Source organism: Trichosurus vulpecula, chromosome 7 (genome assembly GCF_011100635.1).
Source record: "Trichosurus vulpecula isolate mTriVul1 chromosome 7, mTriVul1.pri, whole genome shotgun sequence".
Classification (NCBI taxonomy): Eukaryota; Metazoa; Chordata; class Mammalia; order Diprotodontia; family Phalangeridae; genus Trichosurus; species Trichosurus vulpecula.
In genome coordinates, this window is record NC_050579.1 from 43,181,870 (window position 1) to 43,200,269 (window position 18,400).

Here is an 18,400-nt window from a genome sequence, read left to right on the forward strand (position 1 = left end):
TCTGTCTCCAAAGGATCCCCCTTTCCCTACCACCGCCCCCCACCTCCGGTATCCTCTTTCTCTCATCTTACCCCCGAAGAGATGTCAGTTTCTCCCTTCCTCCGGGTAGGGAACAGGGCCGGGGCCGGGGCCGGGTGAGCCGCTGGGTGGAAGGGTTCTCCTAGCAGTCGCACTTGGCTGCCGACTTCTTGCTTAACAAGTCCAAAGTTCAGCTAAAGTTTGGCCGATAAACAGAACCAATAAAGAAGGTCCCTGGCCCCCAGTGTAAACACCATGGGCTTGAGCAGACCCAGCTCTCCAGCCGGCAGCTCTCTCTTTTTCCGTGAGCCTCTCTGGCTCTCTCCCTCTCGCCGACTTTCCCCCTCCCCACCTCCATTTGCATCTGGCCGAAATGCCCGTCCCTTCCCACTGATTTGCATATCTTATATTGGCTAATGGAGGCGATCATGGAAAGTTAGAAGTTTGCTGACTCCTCTCGGAGGAGACTCCGGGACCGGGGAGTAACAGGTGTGCGGAGGCTTCGGGGGGGCTCCTAGACTTGGGGTTTGCTCGTGAAGCTCCCCTCCGCCCTCCTCTCTCACACCAATCCCTCCCCACCCACCCCGAGCCCCCCTCTTCTCCAGTCCGTGGAAAATGGTGTCCAAGCTCACGTCCCTCCAGCAAGAACTCCTGAGCGCTCTGCTGAGCTCCGGGGTCACCAAGGAAGTGCTGGCCCAGGCTCTAGAAGAACTGCTGCCAGCCCCGACTTTCGGGGTGAAGCTGGAGACTTTGCCGCTGTCTCCCGGGAGCGGGGCTGAACCTGACACCAAACCGGTCTTTCACACCCTTACCAATGGACATGCCAAGGGTCGCCTGTCAGGGGACGAGGGGTCAGAGGACGGAGACGACTATGACACTCCTCCCATCCTTAAGGAGTTACAGGCCCTCAACACCGAGGAGGCTGTGGAGCAGAGGGCCGAAGTGGACCGCATGCTCAGGTACGGGGAGCGCCCAGTGGGCGCGCTGGGTGAGTCCTGGTCCTCGCTCTTCTCCCCTGCCCTATGCCGTCTTGGCAGGTCAGCTCTGTCCGGCCTGGCCCTCCAAGGTTGGCTCTCCCCTCCCTTCCGCTCTCGGGGTGCCTGGGTCCCAGACAGAGAAGCCCCTGCTGGGCCATTCCCAGACTCACCTAAACCCGTCCTCTCCTTCCGCCCAGACTGGGGCCCGACCAGTCCTCTTTTCTCTGTGGCTCACCCTGGAGCACCTTGATTCTAGGTATAGTTCTCTAGGTAGGAAAGACAGATACTTGGCCTCCTAAAGCCAGTGGGTGGCAGAGACTTGGGTGCTTTTAGCTTTTACCCAGGGACGTGGGAAGATGGCAAGCAAAAACCCCTGGGGAAGTGATAGCACCTGGAGTTGGAGGCCTGGCTCCAGCTCAGGGTCCCAAATCCGAGAAAACCTAGCCTTGAGCTGGCAGCGGGTATACACTCTCCGGAGTGGGACAGTCCACCAGCCTTGGGCCCTCTGCTCTAGCTAGGATCCTAGAGAAGACCTACCCATGGACCCTGAGCCAAAAACTATGGGGGGAGGGAACAGACTTTGAGCTTCCCCAGCGGCTTGGTTCTATTGTAGCAGCACGTTTGGACCCTCCAGAACTCACTGAGGGATCTGGGATTCCCAGAGGGGATTATTAGTGCCACTGTCAGACAGAATATATGGTCTGAAAGGGCCCTGCATCCATCCCAACCTTATTTACAATTCTTCTCTGCGTTAATAGCCAAGAATATAAGTTTACTTTGTAGTTTCCCCGCGACGTTAACGCGCAGACTGGGGTGTGGTGACTTGGGAGAGACTCACACATGCTTCATTTGGGGAGCTTTTCTGCGAGTCGGCAGTCAGTCCGCGCAGCCCGGGATCTACTAGCTGCCATCTCAGGATACCAGAGAGGCTTTGACAGCTGGTTACTAATTATCTCAAGGGGGGCTAACTCGCCCCACTGTGGCCGTTTGGGCCGGCTCTCAGCCCGCAGCTCCCGGACTGTTCTGACCAGCCCCAGCACCCGGCCGCAACCCAATTCACAAAGGTAGTAGATTTCGGGGCCTGGTTAGGAGGCTGGGTCGGCCCAGCGCCCGGGAAGCTGGCTGTCTAGGGGTAGGATGTGAACTTGTATTTGAAATTGGTTCCCCGACCCCTAGCTCTTCTTCCTCAGGCTGCGCCCAATTCCCAGTTTAGTGACCACTTGTGGATAACATTCAAAAGGATTCCTAGGCCCATTTAGGCCTTTTATTCTCCTTCCCCCTCCCTAAAAGGAGAGGGAGCAACTGCTCACCAACTTTCGCGGGTTAGGATTTGAGAATCCCGGAAATTTGGGAGCGAAAAAGTGGGCAGCTTAGGCCGCCCTCCAGGCTGCTAGTGTGATCTCCACGTCAGGGTGGCTCTCGGCTGTCTAGGGGTGCTGGGACTCCGGCTGAGTGGTAGGCCGGCGCTGTCCCTGGTTCGGCGGATGGAGACCGGGACCCATAGACTCAATCCCAGGGCAGCCGGCGGTCCGAGCTGCTGCATGAGAGTTGTGGCTTTCCTCCGGAACCCGAGGCCGCTGCCCTTTGGAGCCTGGGGAGGGTTTCAGAGGGGTCTTCCCAATTCCCGGGGGTCCCGCCTGTGTGCACCCCCGTCTCTTCCCAGCCCACTTGCAGCTCTAGATGCAGCCGGGATGAAACGTACACGGCAGCACGTGGAGTTGGGGTGTTATTAATTTATTTCTATAAATCATCAACAGAAAGATACACAAAGGGCTGTGATTAGGCTTGAATAGAGAGGCGGGTTATTCATTGGTGAAGTTGTAAACCGGCCTTAAAAGGGGGAAGGAAATAAACACACCGGGCACGGGCACACTCCCAGCTGCTACACAAACACACACGCGGGACTATTGTCGCGCGCACCTGGGCCCGGCCCCTCCCTCGGGCCCACTTAGCACCCCGAGGAGGGGCTCACCGCCTAACAGACCCTAGGCTGGGACCAGAACCCCCTAGGCAGGCAGGCCCAGCCTAAAACGTCCCAGGGGTGGCTTCTGTAAGCCTCAGTGGGGCGCGAAACCAGGTCTTCTTACCTTTACTTTGCCTCCTTCCTTTTAGCCCTCGGACAGCCAGAGCTCTACTCCGGCCGCAGGCAGGGAACGAAATGCGCCCCTCCCCCCGCTTCTCCTAGGGTCCCCGAGTCCCTAGGCTAAGGGTTAGGGCCGAAGTTCTCCGCGCCTTCCCTTAGGACTGTCGGCAGGCGCTTCCTCCACTCCCCGGATCCTGAACTATGACTCGGCTACAGCTCCTTAGAAAGGTGTTCTTTTCCCCTGGACAAATTTGAGGGGCTGTCCCGCCGCGTGAGCCTCACTCCCTTGAAGGGCTCACACACACCCAGAGCCCCCACTTGCAAGAGAACCAGTGTGGATTTTCCTCTCACCAAGGGCGGCGGAGGGGGGGGGGGGGCGGGAGCTGGGGAGACGCCTTCTTTCTTTCGATTTTCCTTGTTTCCTCCTGGGGTCGAAGCTCCAGGATTTGAGTGGTGCTGAGCCCAGGTCAGGGTTGGACCGTAAGCGGCCGGTATTGGGACAGCACTTTTCCTTCCCTTAGTAAAGACCCCGGGATAAAGCCTCTTACATCCAAGGCTCCGCGAGTTTCCCGGAGGCCAGGAAACTGACACACGAGGGCTAATGGGGAATTGTTTTGAAAACTCGCGTGAGCCCGACGGGCCTTGCGGCGTAGGGCGCCCGGTGAAAGCCCGGCAGCCGGGAGATAAGGACGTTTGACACCTGCCTTCTTAATACAATGTGGCCTGAGCTTTTGTCGGGTGTATTTGTTCGGAGTAAATGCCACCTGAAAGATTTATTTCTTCCTTTTTTTTTTCTTCCTTCTTTTCTCTTCCTTCCTTCCTTCATTTCTTTCTTTTCTTTTCTTTCTTTCTTCTCTCTCTCTCTTTCTCTCTTCCTTCCTTCCTTTCTTCCTTTCCTTTTTAAAAAACAGTATTTAAAAAATGGAGAGTTAAGTCAGCAGGCTCCTTTTGCCCCTGGGGAATACTCCTGAATTCTGAGATCAATTTTTAACTGCACCATCTTATCCCAAGATTTAAGAGGCCTTTTCTAGATAGGTTTTGTTATTGTTTTCGTTTATAGAGTAGGGCTCCACTGTTTTTCTTGGTGTATGTTTTGAAGCTGCTCCATTGTGGACTCTGGGCACAGAGCTTTCGTTCCATTCATTTATTCCACGAATTCCTCGCTGGAATGGGCAGGCTGAGTTAAAGGTGGTCCCAGCTGCTTCACTTTCCAGCGTTTCTGAAATGCTAAAATAAAATTAGGCTAAAAATTAAATCCCAAATCGCCGGAACCTAGTAACACAAACAAAAAAGTTAACAACCGGATGCCCTTCTCAGCTTTTAAAATTATTTTTCCTATCTCTCCCCCGAAAGTTTTATTCTACCCCCCCCACCCCAAGGAAATCGAGTAAACATTAGGATTCGCACATTTTCTGAGCAATTTCTGATATTTAAATGCCGGTCTCCAAAATACCAACCGTTCACTTCGAGAGAGATTCCAGGGAAATTTTCTGTGTTTGGAACTGCTTTCTCTTCCCTCATTTTGCCTTTGGCACCGATGAAAAGTAATGTCTAATTCAGAGGCTGATCTCCGAATTCCGCTTCCCGGTAGCTCCCCAAACTCGGGGATCTAACACCGTTCCCCCCCCCCATTAATTTATTACCGAAGGATTTGCGAAAGGAATCGCTGCAGCTAAAGAATGTGTTTTTAAAATACGGTAGCAATAGAAAGGCATTTTTATTTGATTCATAAATGTACAATGAAAATGTTTCTATGAGTGTCATAATTTAGAATGAAATTGCTTATGTTGTGACACCATTTGTTACGATCATTCCAAATCATTTTTGATGGATTCACACGTGCCCAGATGAATTTTAAGGCGCATGTTGACATTCAAGTAGGGGAGATACCCACCCCCCACAGACACATTATAGTATAACCTTTTGTTTTAGATAAAAATCTCGCCAATTTCAAGCCACCTGATACAACATGGGGAAACAATAAAAAAAAAAAACTTCTAAAGGACAGATGGAATTTGAAGGTTATTGCAAAGGAGGCAGTAGTTCGCCTGGGCATTTTTCTTCCCAAGCTTTGAAGTGTTTTAGGTTTGGGTCTTTGTTGTTGTTGTCATCGTCGCTCTCTCCCCCCACCCCAATTGAGTTTAACAGAACTGAAAAGCATTATTATGCTCAGGATCCTAAATCTAAGCTAATGCGCAAAATGTGTTCTCAGTTCATCCCACCACATCAGAGGGGAATCTTGCCAGAATTTGAAGAAACAATAGCTTTTCTTTTTTAACCTTGACCAGGCTGAAATTCCCTATGTGTTATTCAGAAATGTAAAGTCCTGTGTTGTCCTTCATTGCTTTTCTCCAGGGGTAGGAAAGCTAGAATCCATATTTTTTTTAAAAACAAACTATTTTGTATTACCTTCAAAGGGGGAAATGTTAAGCTGATGGCAATTTCTTGATACTTTTCTAGAATGCTGAAAATCCATTTCCCAAGCCTACAAAAGGAGAACAGCGTTTCTTTTCTAACTCTCTCCGAGGTAGATGGGTATGAGCCATTCCTGTTTTACTGATCATAAACTAAGGCAGTCTGAAGGAAGTAATTTAATCGAGGTTCAGATTGGATTTAGGTGACCATGGAAGCTCAGGATCACTTCCTTTCTGTTCCCTATTATCTTGGGATCAACACCACCGAAAGATAATATTTGCATCTTTTTTAAAATTTGTTTTGCATTTCCTACCTAATCAGGGGAAGAATAAGTAAAATCGATTGGAAAGCCATCAGTTTTGCTCAGTTTTCTGGTATGGATCTCTGTAGGACTGACATTAGGAAAAACACCCGGGAAGTCTCCTAATTCCTTTCCAATTTCCTTGGAAGAGAGGAAGTGTAAGGTGGCCACCAGTTCAGAGGCAAGACCCTCATTTCCTCTCCTCTGGATAGTCCGAGCTTGGACTTCACTTTTGTTTCCCTGCTGCCAGTTCTCCCAGGATGGATTAGGTTGTTTGGGGGAATTGGGACTGTTAATCTGGAGGAACAAAAAGTTAGTTTTTTGTGTTTTGGTTTGGATTTGTTTTGTTTTGTTTTATTGCATCTAGAACGTCAGTAGAAAGAACTGTGAATTTGGAGCCAAAGGAATCCCAGCTCTGCCACTTCCTGGGTAACTTTAACATAAAACACTTCATCTCTCTGGGACTCAGTTTCCTCATTTGTGAAATGAGGGAGTTGGGCAGGGTGATCTCTCAAGTCCCTTCCAATTTGAAATTTCTACGACCCTGCATCGGTGTTTCTCCTGGGTTTTTACAACAAGCATCCTAACTGTGTGTTTTTTTTTTTTTGTTTAGTGAGGACCCCTGGAGGGCAGCCAAAATGATCAAGGGATATATGCAGCAGCATAACATCCCCCAGAGGGAGGTGGTGGATGTTACAGGACTGAACCAGTCACACCTCTCACAGCATCTCAACAAGGGGACCCCGATGAAGACCCAGAAGCGTGCCGCACTGTACACCTGGTATGTCCGGAAGCAGAGAGAGATCTTGAGACGTAAGTGTTTTCATCCTAGATCTGGCTTGTTGAAGGACTTTTTCTCTATCGCTGATCTCTGTACACTGCCTTGGTTTCCCCATCATTTACTGGAGCAACTGGTTAATTTCACCGAGAAAAGTAGGGGCTAGGTAGGGGGATGCCTAGCCCTAGTGCCACTATAGAATTGACAGACAGGAATTGGGTTGTAGGGATGGAAACAAGCCTTTGGCTTCACTTGCTAAATGGTTAACCCTTAATGTCTGCAAAAGGCCCTGCTTTAGTTTCTAGTCTCCTCTATATACATTGAATTCCCAAACAGATTGAGGAAGGAATCCCCTACATTTTTCCCCATGTCCCCCTAGACTGGGTACTTCAGTCTAATACCAGATTGCTGATTCAACTTTTCAAGGGAGATAAGCTGTTTCCACACTCTGCTCTCTTTTGGAAAAAGCACAAAATACATAGGTGACTCCACCCCCACCCCCGATTCCCATGCCGCAAGTCACTATGAGCCCAGTGTCCCTACTTTGGGGAGTCTGGAAGGTTTTAGGGGTCAGGGAGAGGGAACAGTTCCATACTGAAATTTCCACTCCCCAAAGGGGATACTTAGGGTTGAGTATATGTTCACCAACGGAATTGGTGGAAGAATTCCAATTAGAACAGATCCCTGAATGCTTCCTTGGTGCCCCTTCTTTTGTCCAAATTTGAATAGCAAGCAGGGCCAGTGGGCAGCAGTCGAGGACTTGGTGAAGTTTGCTGGGAGTTGGTGTTGGTTAATCCCAACTCTCCCCCTACCCCCAAGTCCAGACTCCTCCCCCCAAACCCCCTTCAAGACTTTTCCTGTTTAGTCTTGGAACTAAGAAATTTTTCTCTACTTTTTAAAGTTTGGATTGAAAATCACTCAGCTATAGATGAGTAACGTGAGCATGAAGGACAAATTGTTTTACTTTAAGAAAGCATTTTTCCCTTTGTGCTTCAGTCATTTTGGTCTGGTTCTTTTCCTGGTTAAAAAAAAGTTCCCAAATGCCACACACACGGACATAGACACATGTGTGTGTATATATTCTACACACACACACATATATATATGTATATATATATTTTATATGTATATGTGTGTATGTATGTGTATATATGATGCTTGTTTTGCCGACACCTTCCTTTGAGGATCCTCTGGCCAAATAAAGCTACTTGATGCCTTATCCAGCTTTTATTCTTCCAAAGGTGGGGAAATGAAACTCTTGAGATAATTAAGATGTTCATACTTCCACTTCTTTTACTATATGAATTCAAGAAATCCCATGGGGTTTAAAAATATTGCTTCCTCTGTGTAGCAGAAAAAATGATGTATTTGAAGTCAAGAGGACCTGGGTTCAAATCCCCACTCTGTCCTTAACTGCCTGCATAACCTTGGTCAAGTCTCTTCATCTGAGTTTCAGTTTCTTCTTTCATACAATGAGTGTGTTGGAGTGGATGGCTTCTGGGGTCCTTTCTAGCTCTAGAACTAGGATCCTAGGACCTTTTATTACAGAACAAGGAATAGGTGCTTCCCATCCCCACCCCCACCCCTTTTAAAATCTTAGATTTTAAAAGTTTAGGCATAGGAAGGAAAGAAGAAAGGAAGGAAGGAGAAGAAAGGAGGCAAAGGGGAGAGAGCAGGAGGAAAGAGGGAGAACAGAGGTAAAGAATACAGAAGTATGTGAATGTATGTATGTGAGTGTGTGAGAGAGACAGAGAGAGACAGAAAAAGAGAGCCAGAGCCAGAGACAAACAGAGACAGAGAGAGAGAGAGAGAGAGAGAGAGAGAGAGAGAGAGAGAGAGAGAGAGAGACAGAGACAAACAGAGACAGAGACAGAAAAAGACAGACTTAGAGAGAGACAGAGACATAGAGAGAGGCAAAGAGAGCGGCAGAAGAGAGTCAGAGACAGAGACAGACAGAGACAGACAGAGACAAACAGAGACAGAGAGACAGAGACAAAGAGGGACAGAGACAGAGACAACTAGAGACAGAGACAGAAAAAGACAGTCAGACAGACAGAGACAGAGAGAGGCAAAGAGAGAGACAGAAAAAGAGAGTTAGAGATTCAGAGACAGAGAGAGACAGAGACAAACAGAGACAGAGAGAAAGAGAGAGAGAGAGAGAGAGAGAGGAGAGAGAGAGAAAGAGAGACAGAGAGAGAGAGACAGAAAAAGACAGAGTCAGACAGAGACATAGAGAGACAGAGAGAGAGAACATTTTGTTATAGAACTATAGAAAAGAAAAAGAACCATCCATCAGTTCAGACTGCACTCATGAAAGGCCTTTAGAACAACAATCACCCAGACTGACTCTTCTGGGTCCCATTAGGAATGAAACAGAAGCCGACTTCTGCAAATCCATTTTTTATGGACAGTTTACATTTTTCACCTCCCCCCAATTAACCGGAAATTAGAAGGGAAGCCAAGGGAAGGGGAGTGGGAATAGTGAGGTTGGTGGGGGTGGCTGAATTCTTGCAAACAGGGAAAGGCCAGAGAGGCTTTGAAGTTGTCAGGGCATGGCTGTTACTGGACCTGTGTAGTCTGATCCAGGGCTGTGCATACAGCAAAGATGTACTACTTCTATAAGGAACAATCTGCAATCTGGGAGTCGCCCCTCCTCCCCTGCACAAGTAAAGCAATGCTTTCACTGGAGGTTGCCATTTATAGTTCATGTGATTGTAGATTCAGAATGGGACCTTAGTGGTTATCTAGTAATTTACAGATGAGAAAACTGAGGTCAGTAAAATTAAATGAGTTACCCAAAGTCACAAATGTAATAGGCGTCAGAGGCAGGATTTGAACCCAGTTTCTCCAATTTTGAAGCCAGTGATCTTTCCTTTGTATCACTCTGTCTCTTCCATTCTTGAGAATTGTTTTGTTTTTAGACTAAGTCAAATTTGAGTTTTCTTTTACATAATGTCAATCAAGTCAAATACCCCAACCTTCTATGTGCTTGGGAATATCACTTTCAACACTGGCTATTATTCAGTGATCCTCCATGAAAGGCAATGTGGTATAAAGAATGAAGCCCTGGACTTGGACACGGGAATATCCGAGTTCAAATCCCAACTCTGACACTTGCTAGCATCATGACCAAGGGGCAAGTTGCTTAACCACGCTGAATCTCTGTTTTCTCATCTATAAGATGGAGGTGCTAATGACACCTGTACTACTTACCTGGAAGAGTTGTGATGAGGCTTCAGTGAGATAATATATAAAGGGCTTTGCACATTTTGAAGCAACCTGTAAATACCGATTGTTCTTATTCTAAATGTTTGACCTGGCACAGAGAGTAAGGAAAACAACAAAAAATAAGTCCCCATCACAGTGTGGGACTCTAGAAAGCACTTTGTAGACTCAGGAAAAACACACATGAATGATTGATATTCGGGGCTATTGTGAGGACCACATATAATAATAGACTAGGAGGTGATATGAAAAGTACAAAGGACAATACAAGTTCAAGATATTGCCATTTCTGCTGCTGTTACCCACTTCACTTGGGTTCTGATTACATTCCAAAACGTAGCTAAGACTATCAAAATGTTCTTTAGGTTTCTACTGAATCCATTTTACAGATGGAGAAATTGAGTGACCTGGATAGGAGTCCTGTATTCTCCAGTTTAGTCAAGACGCTCCCTGTTAGAAAATCTGACTGCTGAGAGTACCATTTAAATGATAATAAGAGGTACACTCAGAGTCTTCCAAATCAGATGAGTTAGTGACGGAGCCAGAGCTACAACCAAGAGCCTGTAGCATATTCTGTCTTCCTTTCTTTCAAGCAGCAGAAGTACACCCATAGTTTGAATCTGAACTTGTAGTATCATAGATCTAGAGCTGGAGGGGCCTTGGAGACAACCTAGTCCAACCCTGTCATTTTGCAGATGAGGAGATAGGCCTGTGTGAGGTGAGGTGAATTGCCTAAGGTCACACAGGAGCAGGTGGCAGAGGTGAGATCCTGAGATCTGAGGTCCTCTGGCTCCAAATTCAGGGCACTTCCCACTGAACGACACTGATCACTGGACTTGGTGACAGAGAACATGAGTTCCAATCTTAGATCTGATCTCTGTGCTCTCCCAAGGGTGTTTGTGTGACTTTGGACAAATCATTTCATGACCTCGGTCTTTAGCGTCCTCATGGATAAAGTTCCATTCTGGCTCTAAATTTTTTGTTAACTTTCTTTTTAATTAAAAAAAATGACTTTGTTTTTGTTGACATCTTTTATTCCATCACATTTGTTTCTGAAAATATTTTTTCCCTATCCCTTACATAGTGAACTGTCCCTTATAACCAAGATTTTAAAAAAGAAAGGAAGCTTTATATCCTGTGATCTGCTAAAAACATGGATAGTCATCAAATGGAACTGGCTAGATAGAATGGAAAGTGTCCAGTCTCCTGTCCAAATCCAAGGCCTTGGCCATCATGATCGCTTGTAACTGGTGAGAGTGCCTTTCAGGGCTCTAATTCCTAGAATCACATTCGAAGCATCCAAGAAAGGAAAGGTAGTCAATGGGCAGAGATAAGATTTGAACCTGGGTCAAAGGATGATAGATTTAGAGCTGGAAGGGACCATCTAGCCCAACTCCTTCATTTTATTGATAAAAAACAAAACAAAACAAAAACTGAGGCTCAGAGAAGTCAGATGACTTGCTCAACGCCATACAGGTAGGGAATAGCAGAACCAAGGATTCAAACTCAGGTTCTCTGATTTCAGAATCTTTCTACTCCACCACCTCCCTGGTCTGGGGTTTGAATTCCTAATCTGTTACATATGAGCTGTGTGAGCCCTAAGCAAACCACTTCTCTCTGAACCTCAGTTTCCCCATCTACCCAAGTGCTTATATTTTCTATCTCACAGGATTGTTGGGAGGGAGGAAAACTCTTAAATGCTGCAGAAAGTGCTTACTATTATTAATTTACCTTTCTCATAAACTAATCTCATTAGGGATTAAGTGAGTTAGCCTGTAAAGCTTCTCCTATTCCCCGAAATTCTGTACTATAGAATTCTGGGATGGATGTTAGTATGTGTGTGATCATGTAAATAAAAACAGTCTCATCCAAGGTGGTTCCAGAAAAGGGTTAAATAATTTATTTTAAAAATCTGAACATCTAAGATATCAGGAGTCTAAGTATTCAAATCCCCTGAAAATGTTTCGTTTAAAGACTGTGACTCAAGATGATGCTTAAAAGCAATTTGCCCCAAAGATTTTACTTAAAGAGATTTGGTGCCAGGGCCTCACAAGCCAGATAGTCCAGCTCAGCCAAGAATTCTCTCTGTAACATGCTAAAATAAACAAAAGAAGAGAAAGCGGTCTTTGGTTTTAGAGTATTGCTTCATGTTTGAGGGTCAAATAAAAACAAATGGTCTCTGAAACAATGGCTCTTGGGGTTGGAACTCCTTGAAAAAGAAAAAAAAGAAATAATATTGGCTGATACAAGCATAGGTTTGCATCTGAAAGGTACCACAAGGGCCATCTAGTCAAATCTGTTCATTTTAAGGATGAGAAAACTGAGGCCTAGAGTGGTGAATTATTTGTCCAAGATGACACAGACATAGATCAGAGCTGGAGTGGAAAATTAGAGAAGGAATGTAGATGTGTATTTGTCTGTCCGTCATCTGGGTGGAGGCAACAGACCCTATCAAATCTACTCCTTTCTCTTTTCAGAATTCAACCAGACAGTCCAAAGTTCTGGAAATATGACAGACAAAAGCAGTCAGGATCAGCTGCTGTTTCTCTTTCCAGAGTTCAGCCAGCAGAGCCAGGGGGCTGGGCAGCCCGACGATGCCTGCTCTGAGCCTGCCAACAAAAAGATGCGCCGGAACCGCTTCAAATGGGGGCCCGCATCCCAGCAAATCTTGTACCAGGCCTACGACCGGCAGAAGAACCCCAGCAAGGAGGAGAGGGAAGCCCTGGTGGAAGAGTGCAACAGGTAACGGCATCGATAGATCAGCTAAGAAACATTTATTAAGCGCACACTACGTGCTAGGCACTGTTTAATACTGGCCACATTTAGATGCCACCGCATCGTGTCCGCAAATAAACCTGGGGAGAAAGGGCTGTGCTAGCCACACCCCCTCTAGACTGCCTAGGGGCGGTTCCCATGGGAACCGGCTCAGGTCTTTCAAGATGCTTCAAGAGACTAATGCAAGCCAATTGGAAGCTATTGATGGTTAGATGAAATGGACCTATAGCATGTTTTCCGGGACGCCAGAGACACGAGTTTGGTCGCACGGAGGTTAACCAGTTTTAGAAATAAAGCCGTCCTTATTTCCTAAGCTTTAACCTTGGCTAGCTATCTTTCCCATAGCTGGTTTCAGGGTGGATACTATGAGAGACAGAATGGAGCAGTTGACAGAATGCTAGATTTGAAGTCATGAAGACCTAAGTTAAAATCCCACCTGAGACATTTACTAGCCGTGTGATGTTGGACCAGGCTTTTTGGTCTTAGTTCCTCCCATTTTTGAATCTATGATCTGATGAGGTAGGCAAAAGAGCTCAGATCTACTGCAATCTGCCTCAGTTAGGAAAATTAAGTTAAATAATAAATTGAGATTCAATTGCACTTGTGGGCAGCTGTGTGGCACAGTAGATAGAGTGCCAGATCTGGAGTCAGGGAGACCTGAATTCTAATTTTTCCACTTACTACTTTATGGCCCTGGACAAATCCTTTAACCTGATTGCCTCAGTTTCCTCAGCTGTAAAATGACCTGGAGAAGGAAATGGCAAACTACTCCAGTATCTTTGCCAGGAAAATCCCAAATGGGGTCACAAAGAGTGGGACATGACTGAAACAACACATAGCACTAGGCAAAAAAATCTCTGCCCTCAGGGAGCTTACATCCTATGGGTAAAAGTATATACTATGCTCTCCCAGGCATTATAATATTGCTGTGATTATTATAAAATCTATTATAAATAAATTATACTAAATTATAGTATCGTAATATCATACATAATATTAACATAGCCAATATTGAAATAACCACTTTATTACATTGACATCATGGTAATGCATTACTGCATTATAATTAATATTATATACTTGGTACTATGTAATTCTATAATTAATATTATAATTATATAATATATTTAATTATACTATTAAGTTATTAATAAATGTTGATTCTACATCTATGGCTTAAAAGGCCCATTCTTATTGAGATAACTGTTAGAAGCCCTGGGACCATGGTTTGTGTGCCTTTCAACTCTGCCTTTCTCATGCAGATTCATGGGTCAAGAAGTATTTGTTAAGTCAGCAAACTTTTATTAAGTGCTCACTGTGTGTCAGAAGCTGCAGACCTGGAATAGGTCCGTAAATGTAGGAATGGTTCTTAGAAGAAAACTACTCCAACCTTCTCATTCTACAAATGAGAAAACTAAGACCCAGAGGGGCTTGCCTGAGGTCACACAGGTGAAAAAGGCTGGGTGGGGGCAAGATTCAAACCCAGGTCCTTTGATGTCAAATCCATCATGCTTTCCACTGTATTATGCTGCCATCCCATACATAGATTTACAAGATTATAGACTGTACTCTGCAAGAGAACTTAGGGGCGATCTAGTTTATCCCTCTCATTTTATGGCAGAGGAAACTGAGGCCCAGAGAAGTTAAGTGACTTGTCAGGGTTACACAAGTACTAATTCGATCACAAGGTCTAGATCTGGAGCTGGAGGGGCACCACAGAGGTCATCCAACCCAACCTCCCATTTTACAGATGAGGAAACTGAGGCCTATTGGGGTTAAGTGACTTGTCCAAAGTCACACAGGGAGTGTCAGAGACAGAATCTGGACATTTTTGTTTCCTTGTGAATGCCACTCATTTTTTATTGCCTTCTCCCGGTGCAAAATCCAATAAAGATTTGTGCAGCTTCCAAAATTCAATCTGAGTGGCAGGGGGCTATTTGGCTGGATTGGGTGTGGGCACTGATAGATATAGTGAGATCTAGCTAGGGAGAGAAATGTGGGCAGGAAAATCCTTTTCTAAAAGGCCACACGGGCCTCAACCTGTTCTAACCATGCTCAGAGAACGAGCACAGGGAAACCAAGAGTCGCCACAATCTTTGAGAGTAGCTTTTCAATCACTTTTATGGCTTCCTGACAAACTGAGGCAAGCGGGGATATTAGGTCTACAACTACCAGCCACTAAGCCACGTCTTCCCTCCTTCAAAGATTCTTCCAGCTCCCATTTCATAGGAGATGGGGGATGCATAAGAATTCCTACTTCTCTCATACTTCTTTATTCTTTAACTAAAAGAGCAGTGAGCTCTACAGGGGCTGGAATGATGGTCTCAGAGACAGTGTGTCACAATGGAAAGAGCTGGACTCCCATTCCTGTCCTACTGCTTACTCTCTCTATGACCTGGAGACAAATGCTTCACCTCCCCAGGCCTCAGTTTCCCTATTCATAAAATGAGTTGATTGGTGGATGGCCTCGTGGTTAGAGTTCTGGACTTGGAATCAGGAAGAATTGAGTTCAAATCCTCTCTTAGGCACTTAGGTGACCTTGTGCATGGTATAATGAATTTGGAGTCAGAGGATGGGGTGCTCATCCTGGCTCCATCACTTGCTGTCTGTGTGATGTTGGCTAAGTCACCTCTCTGGGCCTCCGTTTTCCCTCTCTATAAAATGAGAGAGTTGAATCACAAGGCCCCTGTGACCCCTTCCACCTGTGAATCTGTGATTCTATGATTAGAGGAAGGTTAAGGTCCCTTCTAGCTCTGGGATCCATAAAGAAGATGACATTTTGGGGAAAGAAAAAAAAATCAAAAGTTTGCCAGAGACTAAAGCTGGGACTGCTCCCTTTCCCTCTCATTAGGAACCACCCAGGTGGTCCATGTAACAGCTTTCTTTGGCTTGGTCAGAGGATCACAGATACTCTAGAGATCATCAAGTTCATGCAACTCTTTCATTTTACAGAGGAGAAAGGCTCAAAAAGTGACTTGTTCTAGGTTACAAGGTAATAAATGGGAGAGTCAAGATTTGAACTCACGTCCCACATTCTCACTACTACACCGTGCTTTCTTCCAGCCATAGCTACGCTTGTAGCCTATAGTGCAGAGATTCTGTAGATGTGTGAACCTGGTGTCTGTTACCTTTTCTTTCTTTTTTCTTCTTAAATTTTCATCACTGTATTTCAATAGAATTAGTTTTCTTTGTAATTCATTATTTTATTTTATTTACTTGAAAATATTATTTTGACTTCACCACATTGCCAAAGAAGCCCATAATGGGAAGGAAGGAAAAAAGAATAGGGGGTGGGGTGGGGTGGGAGAGACAGACAGACAGAGACAGAGGCAAAGAGAGAGAGATCTGGCTGGGGGACAGGATATTGAGAGGCAGGAAAATCCTTTTCTAAATGCCACATGGGGGAGGGAGGGAGGGAGAGAAACGAGAGAGAGAGAGAGAGAGAGAGAGAGAGAGAGAGAGAGAGAGAGAGAGAGAGAGAAAGGAAGGAAGGAAGGAAGGAAGGAAGGAAGGAAGGAAGGAAGGAAGGAAGGAAGGAAGGAAGAAGTCTTGCTTTAGAGCATATGTAGAGTATATAGTCAGCAGATCTTTGGGGATCTTTTTGGGGAATTTGGGGCAAAGAGGAGCTAGAAGACCCTGTGACTTAGTGTCCAGGTTCTTTTTAACCTGTCTTTATCCAATGGCTTAGGGCTTAATTATAGAGATCAGTTTTCCCCCCACCCCCAGCACCCTAACTTTAGCCTCATAGCATTCCTAGCAAGGACTGTAGCTTGATATTAAATTCCCAAGAACCCTATCTCCCACCATACTATCTTGCCATACCTCTCTTTTGTTTGCTTACAGGGCAGAGTGTCTGCAACGAGGAGTCTCCCCATCTAAAGCTCATGGCCTGGGCTCCAACCTGGTTACTGAGGTCCGTGTCTACAATTGGTTTGCCAACCGAAGGAAGGAGGAGGCCTTCCGCCAGAAGCTGGCCATGGATGCCTATAGCACAAACCAGCCGCATGGCCTGAACCCAATGCTGTCCCATGGCTCCCCCCACCACACGCAACCAAGTGCCTCTCCTCCAAGTAAGCTATCAGGTAAGGAGACTGACTGGGCACCTCTCCACAAAAAGGCCACTGAAGTGGGAGGGACCTGGTCCTCCCATTGCTTGTCTCTTGGTCCCTTCTGTTGGTAAAAGGACGCTTTGGGTAATTCCTTGGAAGGTAGTAGAAACACCTCTGAGCCAGGATGCTTTTCTAAGGAGGAATGGAGGACTAGAGAAGGTGGCTCTGTACAGTGAGACTCCAGGCTTGAAAATTTTGCCCATTTGCCCTTTCCAGTCTCATAGTACAAGGCCTAACCTGCCCTGGAGGGTCCCCTTTCTCTGTGTCCTTGTCTCTGGAGGTCTCCTGAATCCAGAGCCCAGCCCATCAATCAATCAATATTAATTAAATGCCTACTGTGTGCCAGGCACTATGCTAAGATCTGGGGATGCATCAGATGGGAGAGAGTGAAAAGGCACTTTTTTTGGCTTCAATTGGGTAGTGGGTGGGGCCAACCAAGTAGAGGCCACAGAATCAGGGGAGAGGTCTCTGCTTGAGGCAGGTCATTGGCCCAGTGGCTGGGGCATTGGCCTTGGAGTCAGGAAGGCCTCCGTTCTGCCCCAGACGCTTAGTAGTGGTGTGACCCTGGGCATTTACCATCTCTCAGCCTGTTTCCTCCTCTGTAAAGTGGTGATAATAATCATAGCCCCTATCTCCCAAAGTTATTGTAAAGGTTGAGTTAATATGTTATGTAAAGTGCTTTGTAAACCTTAAAGGACCATATAAATGCTAGCTCTCTTTATTACTACATAGTAGGGCATCACCTATCCATTTCTTTGCTTCCTGAGCAGCCCAACTGCCCTAGAAATTTAGTTCCTTTGTGGTCTTGGTCCCATTCTAGTTCTTTGCATCAAAGATCTAGCACTGGAAGGTATCTCAGAGGTCATCTTGTCCAATCCCCCTCGTTTTACAGATGAGGAAACTGAAGCACAGGGAGATTTCAAGTGAGGTAGCTCAAGGTCGCACTGGTAGTGTGATCTCCTGGGGGCGTTGTGGCAATGAGGACTCTGGCCACAATCCTCATTTGTGCCAGGTACAATGCAACTGGTCTCGTTCTAATTTATTTTTTTGAAAAATGCAAGATAGATAACATACACCATGAAAGGATTGTGAATAGGGTCTGAACCTGAAGTCAGGAAGTCCTGGGTTTGAATCTTGCTGCTGACACGTACTAGCTGTTTGACCATGAGTATATCACTTCATCCCTCTGGGTCTTAGTCTTCTTATCTGTAAATTGAGGATAATGGTACATTGTGGTCTTATACTCACAAGGTATCTTGAGACCCTGATGAGGTGATGGGTGTGTGTAAGCCTTAATGAAGTACATAAATGTTCAGATGTGTGCAGTTAGGAGTTCAGAAGCATTTTTTGGGAAGATGACTTTCAGATACTCATAGCATGTCTTAAGGATGGGGAGCCATTGTCCCCATTGGTGTCCCCCGTGATCTGGGAAGTACAGGCTAGCAGAGTGCCTGCTTTCTAGCCAGCACACTGATTGAGCATATGCCAGGCATTCTTTTTTACTAGGTTAGCCAAAATGGAATCTTTTCTCCTTGATCTTCTGCTGGGTCACCCTGCTGCAGCTTAGTATAGTGGCTTTGAAGTCAGAGGACCCATATCTGAATCTTTACTACCAGTGTGATCTTGGGCAGCCTCTCTTGAAATCTCTTCACCTCTGTAAAGTGAGGTGGATTGGACAAGATGGCCTCTGAGATACCTTCCAGTGCCATATCTTTGAAC

At 45.9% G+C, this 18,400-nt stretch overlaps 1 protein-coding gene across 3 annotated transcripts in view; it reads left to right on the plus strand.

Moving 5' to 3' along the window:
- Positions 1-633: 633 nt before the first annotated feature.
- Positions 634-18,400, plus strand: part of HNF1B (HNF1 homeobox B) — an 84,497-nt gene continuing 66,730 nt past the window's right edge. For 2 of the 3 annotated variants that reach the window (XM_036765714.1, XM_036765715.1), the window contains exons 1-4: positions 634-977; positions 6,408-6,607; positions 12,275-12,539; positions 16,416-16,654. In XM_036765714.1, the coding sequence (XP_036621609.1) occupies positions 634-977; positions 6,408-6,607; positions 12,275-12,539; positions 16,416-16,654 (1,048 nt within the window). The remainder of the gene's footprint in view (positions 978-6,407; positions 6,608-12,274; positions 12,540-16,415; positions 16,655-18,400) is intronic. The other variant, XM_036765716.1, reaches the window with a different exon arrangement.